We start from the raw sequence: 17950 nt of genomic DNA on the forward strand, positions 1-17950 counted from the left end.
TTTTTCGAAAGTGGAATTTCAAGTAGTTTTACCCCCAAAAATATCCATAATTTGGATGACATTTATCCCATTTATCTCTTAAATTAAGGAATTTGGAGAGTGCACCAAGTGCTGAAAACCAGCATTTTTTATTAAAATTTGGCTAAACGTTAGCAATAATTTGCTTTGTTTCAGTGTTTCGTGTTCACCAAGTCTTTAATTCAAGTGAAAGTTTCATTTGAAGATGAAGTTGTGGACATTTTCTAAACGATTTCAAAAAAAATACACCAGCATTTCGTCAGTTAAATCAATATTTGTCGTAACTTCCTTTTGGCAACCTTTCAGGAGACGATAGTTTTAGTTCAGCTTTATTTTTGCTAGAAAGGAGCTCCGAATGCGATACTTTTGAAACAAAATAATAAAAGTGTCACTAATAAAACGTAAGTTAACTCGAGAAAATCTGTATAAAATTATTTAAAAGCTGAGATATTGAGATATATGTCCGATGAAACACTATAAGATTTTATCGTAACTTTCATTTTTTATCAATGTATGGAGATCTTGGAAGTTACGACAATTTTCTAAAATGCATTACATCAATTTGAATTATTCCAGTGATAATAAGCGCCTTTATTTGACTAAATTAGTCAATTATACTGTTATCCACGTCCCTAAACGCTCTTATTTCAAAAATTTTATTGAATACATTTTGTGGGTCGCATCGCTTGGTTTGTTTTGAATTAATGACAGATTGGCAAGGTTTTTTTCTCACTTTTTTCCACAAATATTTAATTAAAATTATTTAATGTTGCATTATTCGCGCTGTCTTTGGATATTTGTAAGTGTTGTCACGGTATTTTACGTATCTCAAAAAAACATGCTAGCACTGTTAATATTTTTAGGCCAACTCCAGTTACATTTCTGTGGAGTAAATTGTTACGAACACTGTTAACTGTTAACATTCTGGTACCAATTGCTGTTGTTGGTTGTTAGCTATGGTCAGCTGGGATTTTGGATGTGGATTTGGATGTCTCATTTTAATTTTATAAAATAGTCCCCTAAAAATAGTTGAAAAGAATCGAGAATATCAGAAGAAATCCAAATATAATAAGTCGAAGAATTATTATCTTTCATTATCTTTTAAAATTTAAATTAAATACAAAAAACTGGAAAAATTTTCAGTTTGAGAACACTTTTTAAATTTTGACAATCAGCTGTTTCGCCACAACAACTCCCTCTGTGTGAATATAATCGAAGTTTTGCCTATTTTTTTACTTCGGAAAATTATAACGTGAAAATTTCTGATTCATAAAAAGGGACGTGTGGAATTTTCTGGAGTGTTTTTGTGACAAGATGAACATCCTTCATCTCCCAGACTGCATGATAGCTCAGATATTTGAGCACATGCCCTACGACGAAGTGGCAAAGAAGCGTCTGGTGAGATTTCTTTGTTTTTGACGTCACTGGGGACTCCTCTCCTGACCTTTTTCTGCTTCTTCTAGGTCTGCAAGAGAATCGATGCTATTTGCCAGAGAATCCTCAATCGTGGCTTCATGAAGATGATTCGTCTCCATGGGATAAATATGAAGAAAATAAAATCCAAGCTGCCAAGAAGAGAGTCCGAGAGAAGGTTAGTATTTTCTCTTTTTTAGTGAATTCCCTCGGGATTTTTCTAAACTTTTTCTGCGCTTTGTTGCAGGAATCATCCTCTGGCACGTCACTCGGACATTCTCACATGCATCGAGACACGGATATCCATGCTGACCATGACTTATGGGAAGTACATTGAAGCCAAACTGTGCTGCTTCATTCCCGGAAAAGTAATTGATGAAGTACTTCGTCTGTTGCGTCTGGTGCAGGAGACTACACTCCAGGTGCGCTCGCATGAAATCCTGCAGGAGCTGCGAGATATCTCCTCAATGGCCATTGAGCATTTTGACGAGAAAATCTGCATGGCCCTGAAGAAAACCTTCATCGAAACGACAAAGCAGAGACTCCCACCTGCATCCAACTTCACGCAAATCCTTACGGAATCCGTCCTCGTGACTGACTTCAACAACGCCCGGCAGAGTAGTGGATCGCAGTCGCCGCAGTGCGTGGTGAGGAATCGTCAGGATTGTGCTACAGCGCGCAGGAATCGCTTGTCCATTGCCAAGATGCAGAGTCACTACAGCAAAGCCATGAATAAAGTCAATCGACTCGTTAATCTACAGAATAAACAGGTAAGTCTTCATTCCTTTATTTCTATTCAATTAATATAACTCTATCTCCCGCCCTAATCCGTCATTTTGAAAAATGGTGAATGTCACCTAACCGATAAATAGTTTTCATGCAATATCTCAACCCAAATTCCATTGATCGGGCTCAAATTTTAATATGTTATACCTGGACTCAAGACCTTTCCATCGATACATCAAAGTGTTTCCTCGGATCACTCTGACCCGGGCTATAAGAGATTAAATTTTATTTTTTGAAAAATAGGAATCCTCAATTTTGAAGTCTAATTTTAGAACAAATCGCACATTTTTTGAACTGCTAGGAAAGCTGATAATGATCCTATTATAGGAAAATTACCGTTCTACAACTTTGCCGGTGACCGTGTTTATTTCTTTAAGGAAAATGTGCTTTTCTAAGCATTTTGTAAAAGCTAACGTAAAAATTCTCAGAAACGCTGGGTTAAATATTGACAGACGCGTGAAAGTCAGAAGAGGCGAACTGGAGACGAAATGATGCTTGCCAATATAACGGTGCTATCACACTAGGATTTTTACAATTTAAATTTATATACAATTTATACAATTTATACAGCCCCAACAATGTACTTAAAAATTGTACTGGGACATGAATAAATAATAAAAAAAAAATAAATTTAAATTCAATTGAGCTAATTGAGCATTATAGCCAGGACACATTTTGCAAGAAATTTGCTCAATTTTAAATATTGCCGCGATATTTTTGATTGTGAATGACTCCGGAAAATGTGTGATAGTACTTAAAATGTCTTATAAGTCACTTATCAGAATGATCCCCAAAGTCAGAAGAAAGATTTGTAGGGAAAGGGCTGATGAAGGGACTCTCATACATCTTGTTGAAAATCTGTGTGAAGTCATATAAACAGGAGATTTCTTGGCACAATAATGGATTTAGAGGAAATTAGCAAATTAACTCCCGATACTGATGCTTCACTCGCGTACAAGTTTATCGCTAAATTACTGTACTTATCTTATTTTTTGGCCACAAATAATAATTAATTACTAGTAAATAAATTTAATAAGAACAATTTAGTTCAAAAGGATACTTGTTTAATTGCAATAAAATTTAAATTACTGACCAATTTTAGCATTTTAATTTGCTGAATTCAAATTTAATTGAGCAACCACATTTAAGCTATTTTAGCATGTTTAAACATCTTGTGGTGGGCCAAGTATTAGTTTATATCAATAAAAAAGCGAAAATCTTTCAATTCACATTATTTTTAATGCAAAATAACGCATAGGAACAATTCATCAGAAAAATTAAATTGAATTTACAAATTGAAAAAATCCTTGTGTGATAGAACGGTAAAATGAAAAAGAAAAATCATAATCCAGAACTTTTTTTTTGGTACATGACTGTTCTAGAGTACTTTTGCGTTATAGACATTTCTCTGCGTTGGTTCTTGTCACGACTGTTCTCCCCAGTCCTCGGTGTATTCTAAAACCACAAAACAGTCGTGACAGGAACCAGTCCAGAGAAAAGTCGATTATGCAGAAGTATTTGAGAACAGTAAAGTGCTGAAAAGAGATTATTTATTTTCCATTGGCACTCCTGAGGATCACAAAAATCGGTCAACGGGCGCATATGGCCGATGTCATCGCGCGCCTATACAACCTGAATAATAAAAATATTTCCCATTGGAATAACATCATAATGATGTTATTCCAATGAAAAATTAAAAGGATGAATCTTTCTTGAACATTTTTTAGTAGTGCGCTAATCCGGGCGCTTCGCTATCTGGATCATTTTATAACTAATCCACTTAAAATAATATTTTTATTTTTATTTCCGTAATATAGTCACTACAGTAACATAATATAACTATTCAACTTTGAGAAAAAACAAAAATAATATTTTTATCCATTAAATAAGTAAGTGTAATCGACTCATTTCAATCTTGTGCCAGTTGGGTTCTTCACTAAAAATTTTCTAGCAGTGATATTTTCGCTAATGATAGCTAGTTGATTGAAAACATTTATTGTTTTTTTCCTTGTTAAAAAAAGTATTTTAAATCGAAAGTTTTAATTAAAAGTGAATTAGCGAAAAGGCACCCTGTTAGTGCATGCTGACTTATTTTAGTATTATCATTATTTTATAAATTTTCTTTAATATTTTTGATATTTTTTTTAAATATTATGTTTCTGAATGAAACAGTGAATAATTCTATGGATTTAGAAGAAGTAAAAAAGAATTTCACCCTACCCTGTAGCCGATCGGCCGGAAAGTTTCACAGTAACAGAAAATTCCCTGGAATTTGTCTTCTTTTTTTCCGCGTCAGTTTCCGTGGAAATATACGCTAATATTCCGCTTAGAATTCTGCGGAGTTATCAGCTTTTTTTTCGCGTGGATTTCCTGAAAAAAAAATTCCGAGGAATTTTCTTGCAACATATCTGAGAGCATTCCCTGGAAATTGAAACAAAATTTCCTTTGAATATTCCGAGTATATTTTCTGATATCTTTCCGACCAAGACTCCATGGAACTAAACGCGAAAATTCTGCAATTATTTTTCGCCCTAACGCTATAATTCTTGCGAGCTAGACATACTCAAATGAACGATATGGTAGCAATATTTTCAATTTAAAAGTACATCAATTGAGTGTTCGTCTGATAGAAGAACACTCTCCAAATTCTAAGCTGCCAATTGGCCCTGAACGTCCATATTTGTGGATGTTTTTTTTTCTGGAAATTCTTTATGAAAGTTACACGAAATTTTTAATCAATTTTTGGAATTATTTTGAAGAAAAATATACTTAAAAAGTCCACTGGAAAAGTCGTGGAATTCCGTAATATTAAACCACGGAAGCCTCTAAGGATGTTGCATGGAAATTTCCAGGGAAAATTTCGTGGAAATAAAGAGGATTTTTCCAAATTTTTAAAGGGCTGACTGCCGATTATACGCTAATAATCTATAGGAAAAGCCGTGGAAATATTCGTCAGAGAAAAGTCCGCGGACATTTGTTATTAGACTGTCCTATACAGAGTTCCGCAAACGTCCATGGAACGCTAGGAAGAAATTTAGCGTCAAATTCCATCTCGGAAGCTTACGCGGATTTTGGGCAATGTCATATGACAAATTGCGTTCGAATCTTAGGAGAGCTTTTTCGAAAATGCGATTCTGTAGCCGTGACATTGCCATATTTCAGCTCACGTGGCATTGTCAGAAGTCATTTATTTGAGATTTCTGACAATTCAAGAGACAATGAATTTTGTTAAACAAATCAACCAAGACATATTGTATTTTCATAAAATCATCAAGTAAAGTGATTTCATTAAAAAATCAATGAATTGCAATTCCGAACTCATATGGTATGACACAAAAAGCTTGGATGGCATTATCAGGTTTCGAACTCCCGCGTGACAATGCCACAAAAATTACAGAATCCCCCTGCAGAACAAACTTATTTTGACGTTTATTCGGTTTCAACGGTTCTTGCATACCTCTGCTCTAAACATATTCGAAATTGAAAGAAAATCGCAAGAGCCGTTTTCGAAATAAACCAAAAAACATGGTTTTTGGAAGGGCTGTGGAGGGAAAAAGATAAAAAAGATTGCCCTAGATAATCTTGACCCCCCTCTAAGGTCGTCGAAGACCGGAAGTCGATATCTCTTATGCCCTAGACGCACTTACGACTTAAGCCGAGAGACGATTTAGTGGAAAATTACGGAAATGTAGTTGTGAAGTTTGTAGCGAGTGAGGGTGACATCAGCGCCACGGCGAAGGAGAGAAGTAAAAAGATAACGTCACGATTGATTCCCGAACCAACACACACACATTCTTTCATAGTTCGTTGAAGTCAAGCCATCAAGAAGACCACGCGAAGACATCAGTCAAGAAAATCTCAAAAATTCTCAACCATCGAAATCTTTTTTATTCATTTAAAGTTATTTTTCTTATAATAAAATTCTGTGGATTATTACCGTAAATAAAGTTAGTGAAAGAATAGAAGAATAAAGTTATCTTGGGGAAAGGAAGAAAATTTGTCATTCGAGCCCCATTCTAACCTCCCTTCTATTCTTTATTCAGGTAGGAAACCCAGAGTCTCCGGGATATTATCCACGCAGTATCTATAATCGACTTTATCTATCATACACAGGTATTGCGCCGGGCATAGATCCCTCTCGTTTCCGGTAGACTACTAACCCTAACCATCTTACTTTATCATACACAGGTAATAATTCCCACATATTGGTCATTCGAGCCCCATTCTAACCTCCCTTCTATTCTTTATTCAGGTAGGAAACCCAGAGTCTCCGGGATATTATCCACGCAGTATCTATAATCGACTTTATCTATCATACACAGGTATTGCGCCGGGCATAGATCCCTCTCGTTTCCGGTAGACTACTAACCCTAACCATCTTACTTTATCATACACAGGTAATAATTCCCACATATTGGTCCTTCGAGAGAAACAGCGCATATTGGACCTCCGAGGGAAACATATTGGTCCTTCGAGAGAAACAGCGCATATTGGACCTCCGAGGGAAACATATTGGTCCTTCGAGAGAAACAGCGCATATTGGACCTCCGAGGGAAACATATTGGTCCTTCGGCGGAAACAGCACTCAAGCGGTCAGCCCAGATAGACAGAGGAGTCGATAGATTTGTGTTCACACCGTCCCGGAAGAGGAACCTAACCTCAAATACCGTTTGACACGTGGCGAGTCATCCTCCTGCCTGCCGCCCACTGGTGACCGGAAGCTATTCAAACATGTCCAGTCCCGAGATGGATACCAAAGCTACACTTTCACAACTCCACAGAGCTCGTGGTGATTGCAAGCGCCAACTCACGGCCATCGAGAGGAAGTTGGGAACAACCACTTGTTTCACTGAGCCAATCACCAAGGCGCTCTTGGATGAAGTTTCGCGCATTCATGCCAAATTTGAACCGATCCAGCGTGAGATTGAAGATCTCACGGAAGATGATGAAGTCTCTCATCCGAGAGAGATATCTGATGGAGATGCCGTACACGACAGATGTATGGAACTGCGCTTAAAGCTTGGTGAGGAAATTCACAAGCTTCGAGCATCACAAGCTCCTGAGGATCTACCTCAGGGGGAAGGTCAAAACCAAGAAAATGGTCTGTGTGCTATGATGGCAAACCAAACAGACATCATGCGTCAGCTCGTGGACATCCAGAGGGCTTCAACAATGTCTGTGTCAAGAACTTCCGGACACACAAAACTACCTCAGCTCAGTCTTCAGACATTCCACGGAGAATACACCGAGTGGATTCGCTTCAAAGACGATTTCATGAGCGCGGTCCACAACAATGAGGATTTGACAAATTCCCAGAAGATGCAGTATCTGAAGATGGCGCTGAAAGGCAAAGCTACAGAGGAGGTTGCGAATGTCCAGATCACAGATGCTAACTATTTAATCACTTGGGAGCGTCTGGTGAAACGATACGAAAAGAAAGTTCACTTGGTGAATGCATTCATCGAGAAGTTCATGAAGCAGACACAGCAGAAGGTGGAGACTGTGGATGATCTACAAACCGCAAGCCGAAGTTACAGACAATTGTTCGATGGCCTCCAAGCCCTTGGTCCAGATTGTTTAACCCTTGATACGTGGCTGATATATCAGATGAAGCTCAACATGAGCGACAAGTTTCGGCTGAAATGGGAAGAAACCAGGAATTCCGAGACATTGGCTACGATTGAGGAGTTCTTTGACTTCATGACAGAAGTCACTGACGTCATGGAAAGAGCCGCCAAGGATGGAAGTTCTTCTAACCCCAAGGAGACGAAACAACCCACGAAGACAGTGAAGAGTGGCATTCGATCTCACTATATTCAGGCCGACAATTGTCCCAAATGCTCAGCCTCTCACCTGCTCTGTCAGTGTGAGGGATTCCAAGAAATGTCTATCGAAGACAGGAGGACCTTTGTCAATCAGAAACAACTGTGCTTTAACTGCATGAGGCCTTCCCACAACTCAAGAAATTGCAAATCAAAGTCAAGATGTTTCCGGTGTGGAAAAAATCACCACACCCTTCTTCACGTGGATCCAGTTGAGGAGCCTTCAGCTCCAAGGGCACCACCTACAGCAGATCGGGCTTCACCCGCTACCCAGAATCAAACACCAAAACCCTCTACCCCTAATCAGCAAGAAACTCCAGCAATTCCGCCATCTACGAGTTCTGGTCTAACCACACATCACTCTACAATGCATCACAAAGCTTTGCTCCCCACAGCCTCGGTTCTCATTAAAGATATTTATGGTGATCTTCAGCTGTGCCGGGTGCTAATTGATGGTGGTGGTGAGTGCACCATGATAAGTGAGGATTGTGCTCAGAGGTTAGGTTTGCCACGACAAAAGGCCCGGATTGCAGTCACGGGCGCAGGAGGAATTACAGTGGGCTATACAAAGGGTATGGTACGATTGGAGTTGATTTCCAGATACAAAATGGATGACAAGGTAGTGGCAGAAGCATTCGTGATGCAGAAACTGACAACTGATCTGCCTTCGGTAGATCTCACGGACAAGCAGTGGCGCCACATTGACACACTCCCTCAACTGGCGGATCCAAGCTTCAAGGAGTCAGGAAAAATTGATGTGATTCTGGGTGCTGAACACGCTCTTGGAATCAATCTTCCTCAGATTGTCAAAGGCAATGAGGGGGAACCTATTGCCCAATTGACCATCTTCGGTTGGATCATCGCGGGCAGAATCAATGAACCATGTCAGAGAATCACCTCATTCCACACGCACTGCAACCTTGAGGAGATTCTGAAGCAATTCTGGGATTCAGAAAGTATCCTCCCAGACAAGAAGGTCTTCCTGACAAAGGAAGAGAAGGCATGTGAGCAACACTTCGAAAATACTCACACCACTGATGATACCGGAAGGTTTGTGGTCAAATTACCATTCAAGGAGCACCATGGGAAGCTTGGAGATTCTATTCCAGCCGCTCAGGGTCGTCTTCAATCCATGGAACGTCGATTTGCCAAAGATCCAAACCTCCGTGAACAGTACGTGGCCTTCATGGATGAGTATTTGTCCCTGAACCACATGGAAGAGATAGAGAAGGATAGCAAGCTCAATGAGGAGAAATACTACCTACCTCATCACGCGGTGCTACGCCCTAGTAGCGAAACCACCAAGTTACGAGTGGTCTTTGATGCTTCGGCAGGGACCAAACCCAAACTTCCATCTCTCAATGACAACCTTGCCATAGGACCAGCGGTCCAGGATGATTTGCTCTCCATTCTCCTACGTTTTCGCACCTATGAAGTGGCTTTCACGGCAGACGTGGAGAAAATGTATCGCCAAATCCTGGTGGCGGAAGAGGATCGCGACTTCCAGAGAATCCTATGGCGGAAGGATCCACATTCTCCTGTGAAGGAGTATCGTCTTTGCACTGTGACTTATGGAACGTCATGTGCACCCTACTTGGCCACCAAGGTTCTCCAACAAATGGCCAAGAACCACGAAGAAGAATTCCCGGAAGCATCGAAAGCCATCCGGTCCAGCTTTTACATGGACGATCTCCTAGGAGGAGCATCTTCTGTAGAAGATGCCAAGCAGCTGAGCAAGAACATTCAAGAAGTGCTCAATCACGGCCATTTTCCCCTACGGAAATGGTCATCCAACTCTCATGAAGTGATGGAAGAAATTCCCCTTGAGATGCGGGCTATTTCTCCGGACGAGGTAAGAGCTCATTCAAAATCAATATCTGCTCTGGGATTGCAGTGGAAGCCCGGAGAGGACAGTTTTTCCTTGGTGATTGACACACCAAAAATGGCAACAACAAAGAGAGAACTTACAGCGGTGGCAGCCAAAATCTTTGACCCCCTTGGGTTTCTCTCCCCTGTCCTCATTGTCTTCAAGATGATGCTTCAGCAACTTTGGCTTGCCAAGGTTGATTGGGATGATACTGCACCTGAAGAGATTGTAGCAGAGTACCAGAAGATTTTGGCTCAATACCATTACCTGAAGGATGTCAAGATTCCTCGTCTCATTCCATCCCAAAACGATACTTTGACTCTCCACGCCTTCTCAGATGCTTCTGAGAAAGCCTATGGTGCCGTGGTCTACGCCATGGATCGTGCACCAGATGGGACTCCCAAAATTTGCATCGTCATCGCCAAGTCTCGGGTAGCTACTCTCAAACCCGTGACGATACCCAGAATGGAATTGAATGCTGCGCTTCTCTTGGCAACTTTGGTGAAAAAGGTGAAGGAAGCTGTAGCTCCAAAATATGTCGAAGTCCAGGCATGGGTAGATTCCACCATCGTTCTACAATGGTTGCAGGAACATCCCAGGAAATGGGAAAAATACGTGGCAGTGCGCACTAGTATGATCCAGGAAATTATTCCTCCCTCCAAATGGCGCCACGTACCGACTGAAGACAATCCTGCCGATTGCATCTCTAGGGGAATGCTTCCGGAGGATCTTCTGCAGCACAAGCTCTGGTGGGATGGACCAAAGTGGCTTCCAATGGGCGAAGAAAACTGGCCACCGCGCAAGGTGATTGAGAAGAAGAGCGAGAAGGTGCAAATTCCCGAAGAAAAAGGTGTAAACAGTGAAGTGTCAAATGTGATCGTCCTAACCTCACAAAGTGAAAGTAGTGTTGACATTGTATCTCAGTTGATTGAAAAATATTCTAATTTCATGACTCTAATACGTGTAGTGGCTTTTGTGCTGAGATTCAGCGATAATTGCCGGAAGAAAATCAATGAGAGAAACCTCAAGTTTCTCAGTGTTCACGAACAAAACCGTGCAAGGGACTGTATCATCAAAAATCTCCAAAGGAAACATTTTCCGGAGGAGTACAAGTGTTGTGAGAAAAACAATCCAGTGTCAAAATCCAGCAAGTTAAGCAAACTTGTCCCGTTCATTGATGACAATGGGGTGATGAGAGTGAAAGGGAGGCTCGAGAATGCTGATTTGAGCTACGAGACACGTCACCCAATAATACTTCCAGCAAAGGACAAATTTGTCAAAGATTTAGTAGTGTTTATTCACGAAATGCACCTGCATTCAGGGGTATATCTCCTTCAGAGTATCCTCCGTGCTAAATATTGGATTGTTGGGATGAAATCCCTCGTGAAAAGTGTCGTGAAAATGTGTGTTAATTGCACGAAAGCAAAACCGAAAACTGAGACACCATTGATGGGCAATTTACCTGCTTATCGTGTGCAGCCAATGCGCCCCTTCTACCACACCGGCTGCGATTTTGCCGGCCCCTTCAAGACAAGAGTCTCCAAACTTCGTAAAGCCGCCGTAGTGAAATCATATGTTTGTGTGTTCATCTGCATGACCACCCGTGCCATGCACCTCGAGGCAGTGTCAGATTTGAGTACAGATGCTTTCCTGGCAGCTCTACGTCGCTTCGCAGCTCGTCGAGGACACTGTCAAATCATCTATTGTGACAATGCCACCAATTTTGTTGGGGCATCTGGAACAACAAGAGAAGAGCGACTCCAGGGAATCAGGGACCACCAGCACAAGATTACCAAGTGCATGTCTGATTGTGGTACTGAGTTCCACTTCATCCCTTCGTATTCGCCCACTTTCGGTGGATTGTGGGAAAGAGGCGTAGGCAACGTGAAGACCCATCTCCGGCGAGTGTTCGGGGATACAATTCTGACATTCGAAGAGCTTTCGACTGTCCTCGCACAAATTGAGGCTTGCCTCAATTCTCGCCCCATTTGTGCCATGTCAACTGAAGTGGAGGATCTCCAGCCATTGACCCCAGGACATTTCCTTGTGGGTCATCCTCTGACACTCGATCCAGGCCCTGATGTGATGCAACTCAATCCAAATCGTCTCTCTCGCTGGCAATTTCTCCAGAGACTTCTCCAGACCTTCTGGAATCGTTGGCAGCAGGAATATGTTACCACTCTTCAGCAGCGCCCCAAATGGTGCACCCAATCTCGAAATCTTGCTGTTGGGGACTTGGTCTTGTTGAGAGAAAACCAGCTGAAGGCGTCCCGATGGAAGATGGGCCGTATTCAGGAAGTTCATCCAGGACGTGACAATGTAGTGAGGGTAGTCACCGTGCGAACCAGTGATGGAATTCAGAAGAGAGCTGCAAGCACCGTGGCCAAGATACCCATGGAAGAAGATTCTTATTGAGGTTCCCTCAAGAGGGGGAAGTTTATGTGAAGTTTGTAGCGAGTGAGGGTGACATCAGCGCCACGGCGAAGGAGAGAAGTAAAAAGATAACGTCACGATTGATTCCCGAACCAACACACACACATTCTTTCATAGTTCGTTGAAGTCAAGCCATCAAGAAGACCACGCGAAGACATCAGTCAAGAAAATCTCAAAAATTCTCAACCATCGAAATCTTTTTTATTCATTTAAAGTTATTTTTCTTATAATAAAATTCTGTGGATTATTACCGTAAATAAAGTTAGTGAAAGAATAGAAGAATAAAGTTATCTTGGGGAAAGGAAGAAAATTTGTCATTCGAGCCCCATTCTAACCTCCCTTCTATTCTTTATTCAGGTAGGAAACCCAGAGTCTCCGGGATATTATCCACGCAGTATCTATAATCGACTTTATCTATCATACACAGGTATTGCGCCGGGCATAGATCCCTCTCGTTTCCGGTAGACTACTAACCCTAACCATCTTACTTTATCATACACAGGTAATAATTCCCACAGTAGTTTAATCACTATTTCGAATAAAATTACGGCTAATCCTCAGGTCTGTCGAGGCCTTTACCCGTGTCACAAGTTGAAAAAGGTGGACTATATAACTGCTCTCTCGTTGAGTTCGAGCAGTAAAACGAGGAGAAAGATTTCATTGAAAAAAATTGATTTTCGAAAATTCGATGTCGAATTTTTAAAAGCTAGGGTGCTATTTCACATTTCCATATCTCTCTCCGTTCTTATTTCAGTAGGAGTATTCTGTAACGATATTATAATGTTATATGACAAATTTTCGTGATAAATTCGGGGACAGGACAACATTAAGAGCCAGTGAGCATCGAATGGTCATTGCAAGGAACTCTATAAAGCTCTTTGTAACTGATATGAATCTGATTTTCAGTTATTTTTTCCGAATTTTCCAAATAAAAATTTTTGAATTTGTCATAGGACATTGTTACATTGTTACAGGAATCCCCTAAAGAAGTGTTTATACGACGGACGTGATGGGACATTTACACGGATATCGGATGTTTGTGATTTATGAGTGTCAAAATGTATAGATCACATTAAAAATTAAATTTTAAAAGTATATTGGATCCGATCTGACGAGGTCGGATTTTACGAACGGTTTTTCGAGGTCAAAGGTTAAAAAAGCTCTAAGGAGCATATTGTTCAACCAAATAGTATCATACGTGGGCTCGTTGGAAAGGTCTTGGAATTCCTGAGAAGCCTGAATTGATTCCAAACGGTTTTGAATCGGTATTGAATCGTTTATGAACCGATAAGTAATCATTGTCCGAAAATCAATTTTATTAGCCCTTAAACTATTTTGGAGGATCTTTTAACCGATTTATGAATCGGTTGAAATCGGTAAATGGCAAATTCATTAATCATAAATTCATTGCCAATTGCCAACCTGCTTAAAAAAGTAATTATCGAAGGGATCCTTGCTTAAAGCAAAAGAGTCTGAGGTTGTAATTCTTTCTGTTCCCTAATTTTCAAGTGCTTCATATACAAATCCATTCGTCGGGCTTACTAAAATTTACATCGTGTAGGTTTCGCTACTTGATTTAGACTTTCCGTTTTTAGTGATACTTTCATTAAAAAGTCGATATTCTTCTGTTTGTAAACAAACCACCAAATAATAACAATAAACCTTCTTTCAATTTATAATGTTTCATAAATTTTTGGATGTTATTCTCAATAAGACATTTCTTAATCTTGCGATGAAACTTTGAAAGGTGCGTCAGTTGCGTGTCTATGCGACGGCCATGATGGAAATGAAGACTCAGATAGCCGACTTGAGGCGGCGTCTGGATGAGTCAGAGGCCAAGAACCGCGAAATCTCTGCCAACATCAGTCAGATAAAGGACACAACGGGACAAATCCCACAAAATACACCAATTCGTACGGGTCACATAAAGCCCCGAATGGCTACCATCATCCTCAAGAGACGGATCTCCGGAAACTCCACAGCAGTTCATGAACCCGACGACGAAGGAGAGTGCTCCAAGAAACCTCGTACAGAATGAAGAAGAAAGTTAAGGAGTTTGATGATCTGGAATGGGAACGACAAGGAGGACAATCGATGAAGGATGTCTCAATCCACTGAGCTGCTCTATTTATTCTGCACGCTTTTTACTTAAATTTGCGTGCGCTTCACTGGCAACTGCCACTTAAAGTATTCGAGTATTTATGAACTGATACACAAGATTCTCCTCCCGTTCCCGTAAAACTTTAAATCCACAAATAAAGTAATATTATAATAAACATTAAATATAAAAATAATAATTTTCACTAATCCAGTTTTCTTATTTTCATCGAAATATCGATTTGATATATTGAATGAAAATTTTTCGCGATGAATTTCAGTAGATTATTACCTATGTAATAGTAAATAAAATTGTATTTTGTAAAAAAAATAACAGGTACGACATACTACAACTTTTGTTGGATATCTAATAAAAATTATGTCCTTAGAAAATTGCGTTTCAATTTTGGAATGGGATAAGAATTCACCTAGAGCACTTTTCAAGGGTCCTATGACCCAAGATCAAGTCGATGGTTTTATCATTCTTTACTGTTGTGGAATGCGGCCCTGCATGTGGAACGAGTGTGGAACGTAAACTTCCCTCCACATTGTAAAGAAAGAAGCAAAGAGAACCTTCTCTCTTCTACGCTGACGCCTAAGCGATCACATTAACATTCCAGTCGAACTTTCAAAAGTGAATTACAAATGTAATATAATTATTCTCTTTGTGAATTAAATTGGTTAAGAAGGCACCAGGGTGGGATTTGATATCTGGGAAAATGATCAGGGAACTCCCTGAGGAGTGTGTTAGATTATTTACTTTCATCGTGAATGCAATAATGAGAGTTGGATGTTTTCCTACGATGTGGATAACTTCAATAATCAAGATGATCCCGAAGCCTGGTAAAGATGATACATCCGTATCATCTTATAGACCGATTAGCCTGTTGCCAATTTTATCCAAACTTTGTGAGAAACTTCTACTCCAGAAGCTTTTGCCTTATTTGAAAGATGGTGTAATTCTCGTCCATCAATTCGGTTGTAGACCTTCCTATTCTACTGTCCAACAAGTTCATAGGATAGCGAATGAAGGTCAATCTGTTGTAGACTACAAACAGTTTTGCACTGCAGTATTTTTGGATGTGGCTCAGGCGTTTGATAAAGTCTGACATGAGGGCCTCCTGGTCAAAATTCAGCATTATACCCCTATGGAATTCCATGCGTTCTTTGCTTCTTACCTACCTTTAAGTCTGTAAAACAAAGGTGATCACCAACGGCTTTTTTTCGCATTTTTGAATTTCTGATCAAGTAGCCTTTCCATCCAGGCAGTCACGTGGTCTACATTGGAAATAATTCCCGGCGGGACCAAACTACGTATAAACTGTGTATATACGTTGTACGAATACTCAGTATCATCATGTACGCCCATACATTTTACTCAGTACTATCATTGCCGCTCTGAATATGGATAGGGAAGTGAGCGTGTATGACAGCCTGCTGATGCGGTTGTGCGTTAGTGTGCGAGTTTTAGAATGCTCAGTTGTTTGCATGCGGGATGCTCCCACATTTTCTTAGTTTTTCCCTATTTTCTTAAGTTTTTGTGAAAAAATAACATTGAAATTACTTAAAACAAGTGGCTTTTTAACATATTGTGATGAAAAATGAGTGAAAACAGTCCAAGAAATGTTTAAAATCGCTAAAAGAACGAAACATAACCTAAATTTTGAAGTGTCAAATGGACTCCGATATTTTACTTCGAAAATGGGGCCTAAGTTATTAAATGGGGCTTAGAAATCGGTAAAACTTGGTTCTATGATTCATGTGCAAGTAGTTTTCAGTGATTTTTACTCGAAATTAAGTTAATTTTTAATAGTTTTAACGCAATCAAAATACACCAATAACTCACTGATAGTTAACTCCCGGACGGACTTTATGGAAGAATGGGGCCTCTTTTTTTTAGTGGATTGTCAATAAATGTTAGAAAAGTGATTCTTTCGAACATCTAAAATAGGTCCTCAGTAATTTTAACCAGAAATTATGTGATTTTTGTGTAGTTTTGAATGACACAAAATACATGAAGAACTCCCGGATAGTTCATTCCCTGGCATTTCTTTTCTACAAGATTGAAGCACAGTTGCACAGTTAATCGTGATTAAATGTTGGAAAAGTAAATCTCTGGATAACCTAAGACGGATTTTGTGATAAAAACCAGAAATTCAGTGACTTTTTTGTAGTTTTGAATGACTCAAAATACGGGAATAACTCCCGGATAGTTCATTCCCTGACATTTCTACAAGATTGAAGCTCAGTTGCTCAGTGATGAATTGGAAAAAAATTGGGGAATATCGCAAATATTCGGGATGCAATTATAAATTTTTTTTTCTGTGGATGGTCATCTCGCAAATAAACGAAAGTAATGTAAACCAACAACTTGTGGACTACGTAAGGAAGTACCAAGAAATGTTAAAAAGTGATTACTTGACCAGACGGCCTATCGATGATCTCGCCAGAGATTATGTTGCAGGATTTGCTTCTCATTCGACGATAAAACACGTAAGCTGCCAAAGATGTATATTTCTTTGCGAATTTGCTTTTAAGCAATTATACAAAAAATGTGAACTCCTGCTTGGACGATAATAACTCTGACAAAGACAAAAAGTCTACCATTTTCATAAGTGACGATAGTTTTTTAAATAAAACTTGATTTCATCTCTACTCAGATTTTTTAATATCTCCATTTTGCATTTCTTTTACAGCGTTTAATCAATTTTTGATATCTACTAATAGAATTTAATTGAACTAATGCTTAAAATATTTAATTGATTAAATATTCAACTGAATAATAAAAATATAATACTAAAGAAAAAATATCTAAAACGTATAATGCCCAGCCCACAATAACTTTTGTTTGTAAACATGTTTTCAAAATTTCCTATTAGAATGAGCGAGATGACTAAATCTATGTTTCATTCACTCTCATTGAAATGTCAAAAACATGTTTACTAAACAAAAGTTATTGTGCTTTGGGCATAATGCTTTAAGATAATAAATTTTGATAGAATTCGAAAAGTCTTATGATATAGTCACATTTCATCTGGGAAACACGAAAATTATTATTTTATTTTAGGAGAAATTGCGCTTGCAATAAATGATAAAAAGCATGGAAAAAATTTAAGGAAATCCCACAAAATTATCTTAAAATACTTTGTTTTTTAAATTTTAAACAAATTCCAACGCGGAACGCATTGTGCTGCTGCACTGAACACCTCAGAGCGGCAATGTTCGCTTGCACGTATGTGTGTTAGTGTGACTTTGGCATCAGCAGGCTGTCATACACGCTCACTTCCCTATCTATATTCAGAGCGGCAATGGTACTATTTGCACCAAATGAGACCCGAAGTGTGCTTTGGTGTGAGTGTGTCCGTGTGAAGTATTATCTCCTACAGAGTAAATACGCAGTACTACATACATCGTAAATATAATAAAAACCCCGTATGACAGAAAATGCTGTTGGCAGGCGTGTTGTCATCTTTTTTGACAACGGGAAATATTTTTCATTGGAATATTCTGTTTA

At 39.4% G+C, this 17950-nt stretch overlaps 1 protein-coding gene across 1 annotated transcript; it reads left to right on the forward strand.

Moving 5' to 3' along the window:
- The first annotated feature begins 1196 nt into the window (after positions 1-1196).
- Positions 1197-14829, forward strand: LOC129804861 (F-box only protein 28-like). The gene is made up of 4 exons (XM_055852524.1): positions 1197-1416; positions 1482-1609; positions 1679-2201; positions 14087-14829. The coding sequence occupies exons 1-4, from the start codon at positions 1333-1335 to the stop codon at positions 14375-14377; spliced, it is 1026 nt and encodes a 341-aa protein (XP_055708499.1). The 5' UTR covers positions 1197-1332; the 3' UTR covers positions 14378-14829.
- The last annotated feature ends 3121 nt before the right edge of the window (positions 14830-17950 follow it).

The sequence above is a fragment of the Phlebotomus papatasi genome, chromosome 2 (genome assembly GCF_024763615.1).
Source record: "Phlebotomus papatasi isolate M1 chromosome 2, Ppap_2.1, whole genome shotgun sequence".
Lineage (NCBI taxonomy): Eukaryota > Metazoa > Arthropoda > Insecta > Diptera > Psychodidae > Phlebotomus > Phlebotomus papatasi.